The sequence below is a fragment of the Microtus ochrogaster genome, chromosome 26 (assembly GCF_000317375.1).
Source record: "Microtus ochrogaster isolate Prairie Vole_2 chromosome 26, MicOch1.0, whole genome shotgun sequence".
Taxonomy (NCBI): domain Eukaryota; kingdom Metazoa; phylum Chordata; class Mammalia; order Rodentia; family Cricetidae; genus Microtus; species Microtus ochrogaster.
In genome coordinates, this window is record NC_022025.1 from 12,662,623 (window position 1) to 12,665,481 (window position 2,859).

Here is a 2,859-nt window from a genome sequence, read left to right on the forward strand (position 1 = left end):
AATAGAAGGTGATCTGGGAAGGGTTTTGGGGAAGAATGAATACAATCAAAATACATGGCATGAACTTGTCACAGAATTAACAAAAACGAGGAAAATGTGTTCCGTGCACTTTGTTACCATTTGGCCCTTCCTCGTCAAAGCGTCAGCTCTTCAAGGACACCCACTTTAGCCAACCACAACGTTGCCTTGGCCACATGGTTGGCACCCCTGCACTCCTGCCCTTTTTCCCATTGTACACGTCTCCTAGCGTTCTATTTAGGCTGCTTGTGTTTCACGCTTTTATGTGCCACAAGAATGGCGGCTCTGTAAGGTGGGGATGGTTATTATTATCACTGTGGAATCCTGGCATTTCCACAGTATCCCCACACTCCTCAGGGAATATTTGTTGAAATGAATAAATAAGGAGGATACTGTTATCGGGGCACTATGACAAGAAAGCAATGTTTTTCAGGGATCTCCCGTTAATGAGGGACAACAAACAGCAACAGAGAACGTAGCATCAATAGTGAGTGTCCACCCCTGCATTTTTCCCAGCTCAGGAAGGGACCAGGAATTTCAGTGTGTAACTTATCTGTCCTATGTTTGTGTAAGAGGCCCTGTGGTAACGCTGTAAACTTCCATCGGTTAGAAGCAGACTTTTGCCTCAGAGTTGGTGATTAGCCAGCCAAAAAGTTCATAACCTGTTTTCTTTATCACTGGTTATAAACGTTCCTGCCTCCTGATACAGGAAATCTAAAGGCTGAAGCATTTTCGTTGGGCAGATCCTACTAAATGGAGCTCTCACAGGGCAGAGGAGAAACAAATACATATTTTACCTGGCTTTCACACAAAGCATTTAGAAAACGTTTGAAGCATTCCATTGTGGGCTGAGCCTTTTGAAGAACAGACTGGAATATCTTTAGGAAGAAATTCAAACATCCAGGTTGGCATGACAAGAAGGGGAAATAGATTGTCAGAAGCTTACCCAACTTCCAGACTACGGCAAGTAGGTGCAGCAGGTTGGAGAAAAAGAACAAGGCTGTGCAGGTAATTTAAGGCACGTGGTGCAAAGCCTTCCCTGGGATAGCAGAAGTGAACGTCTGGGCAGAACAGTGCAAGCAATTCATGGAAACGATGCTGTTCCTCACCCCAGTCCCCTCCAGGAATAGATGACCACAGAAATACTGGAGGAAAGGGTCACTGTGTATGCAGCTTGGGAAGCTGTGGAACGCTTCAAACTGTGATGCTGTCTAGACCTGAAAGTCTGGACATTCCGATCCAGCTGCCATGTTCACAGACATGAGACATGGGGCTAAGTTCAAGAGCATCCATTCTGGTACCAAGCCTGAAGAGATGCAGGTCAGCTCTGGGCTATTCTACGAGCTAACTGGCATCCACAGATCTGAGACTTGAAAGAAATTACCATGCCCAAAAGAAATCAATTTCTGAGCAAAAGATGGCTTTAAAGGGTTTGAAGCCTGGAGGGAAGCCTCTGTAACATTGTTAGGCTGTGAAACCACTGCCTTCAGGAACCACGCAGTTCAGCCACCAAGGAAAGAAAAACAAGACCTGTTGTGCATGGCTTGGAGAGATTTTTTGTAGGGAAAGCAGGAAAACTAAAATATTAAGTACCATTTTCTTTCCTCTGAGAAAGAAAAGGGGGGGGGGCCTTGCTTATAGACACTAAATCAAGAGATCCCATTGGGTTTTTGGAAGCCATATATCCTGCCTTTTATCGTGGTCCTTGTTTGGGGTATTATACTGATACCTTGAGTTCTAGAAGGCACACCCGCTCTCTTTCTGACACAGTGGCGATGTATCCACCACAGAAGCGTTTGAGGGGACATGGAGCTGGGGTGTGTGTGTGTTTGTATGTGTGTGTGTGCGTGCGTGCGTGCGTGCGTGTGTGTGTGTGTGTGTGTGTGTGTGTGTGCAGAGGAAGACAGTGTTCTAAGGAAACCCTCAGTGGACAAAACAAGAATTTGGAGAATGTTCAGCTGACAACATTTGAGTCGAGTCAGAAAAAAAAAATGTTTCGTTTTCTTTTGCATTACCTCTCCAGTGTCTCAAAGTAAACAGCAAGGGAAAAAAATGGAGACTCTGTCAAAGTTTCATGGTGAGCAGCAAGTGGTTTCCCTGACATTTATGCAGTACAATGTCACGTAAAGGTTAAATGCTCCACGGATGTTATCTCGTTGGCTCCTCCCAGAAATCCTATGGACTAGCCGTATTATCACGCCGTTTTGTAAGTGAAGAAAGCAAGGTTTGCAAAGCTTTAGAAACTGTGTTCAAGGCTACATAGTTAGGAACTGGAGTCAGGACCCAGAGTCCACAGTATCTCAGTGCAGAGGCTGTGTGTGACAGCCACCAGCCTCAGGGTACTTTGAGTGGGAACTCCCCTTAAGGGTGACAGCTTCCAGGCAGTCAGCAAGGGTCCTCTCTGGGACACTTTATGGAAATCAGCAGTAAGTCCGAGGGACTTATTTTTCCTTAAGTGGTAAACAATGGGAACGAGTACCTGGAAGGACGTCCGTCTGTCCCTCCTGCCTCTCCGCATCCGCTTTTCCAGTGCATGCCCCTGTATACGTGAACGCTCTCTCCTCGCTTCTCTAGATTTTGATCGGAGCCGTCATCGCCATGGGCTCAGCCGACAGAGATGGCCGCCTACACCCAGGGGACGAGCTTGTCTACGTGGATGGGATCCCGGTGGCTGGCAAGACCCACCGCTATGTCATTGACCTCATGCACCACGCAGCCCGCAATGGGCAGGTTAACCTCACTGTGAGAAGAAAGGTGCCCTGTGGAGGTGTGTACTGTGGGGGGAGGGCAGTGAGGGGAGCCCTGTGGAGGTGTGTACTGTGGAGGTGTGTACTGGGGGGG

The 2,859-nt window shown here is 47.4% G+C and overlaps 1 protein-coding gene across 4 annotated transcripts in view; it reads left to right on the forward strand.

Annotated features, from left to right (window-relative positions):
• Positions 1 to 2,859, forward strand: part of Magi2 (membrane associated guanylate kinase, WW and PDZ domain containing 2) — a 1,267,351-nt gene that overhangs the window by 1,128,889 nt on the left and 135,603 nt on the right. For all 4 annotated transcript variants that reach the window (XM_026784667.1, XM_026784668.1, XM_026784669.1 and 1 more), the window contains one exon: positions 2,593 to 2,785. In XM_026784667.1, coding sequence (XP_026640468.1) covers positions 2,593 to 2,785 — 193 coding nt within the window. The remainder of the gene's footprint in view (positions 1 to 2,592; positions 2,786 to 2,859) is intronic.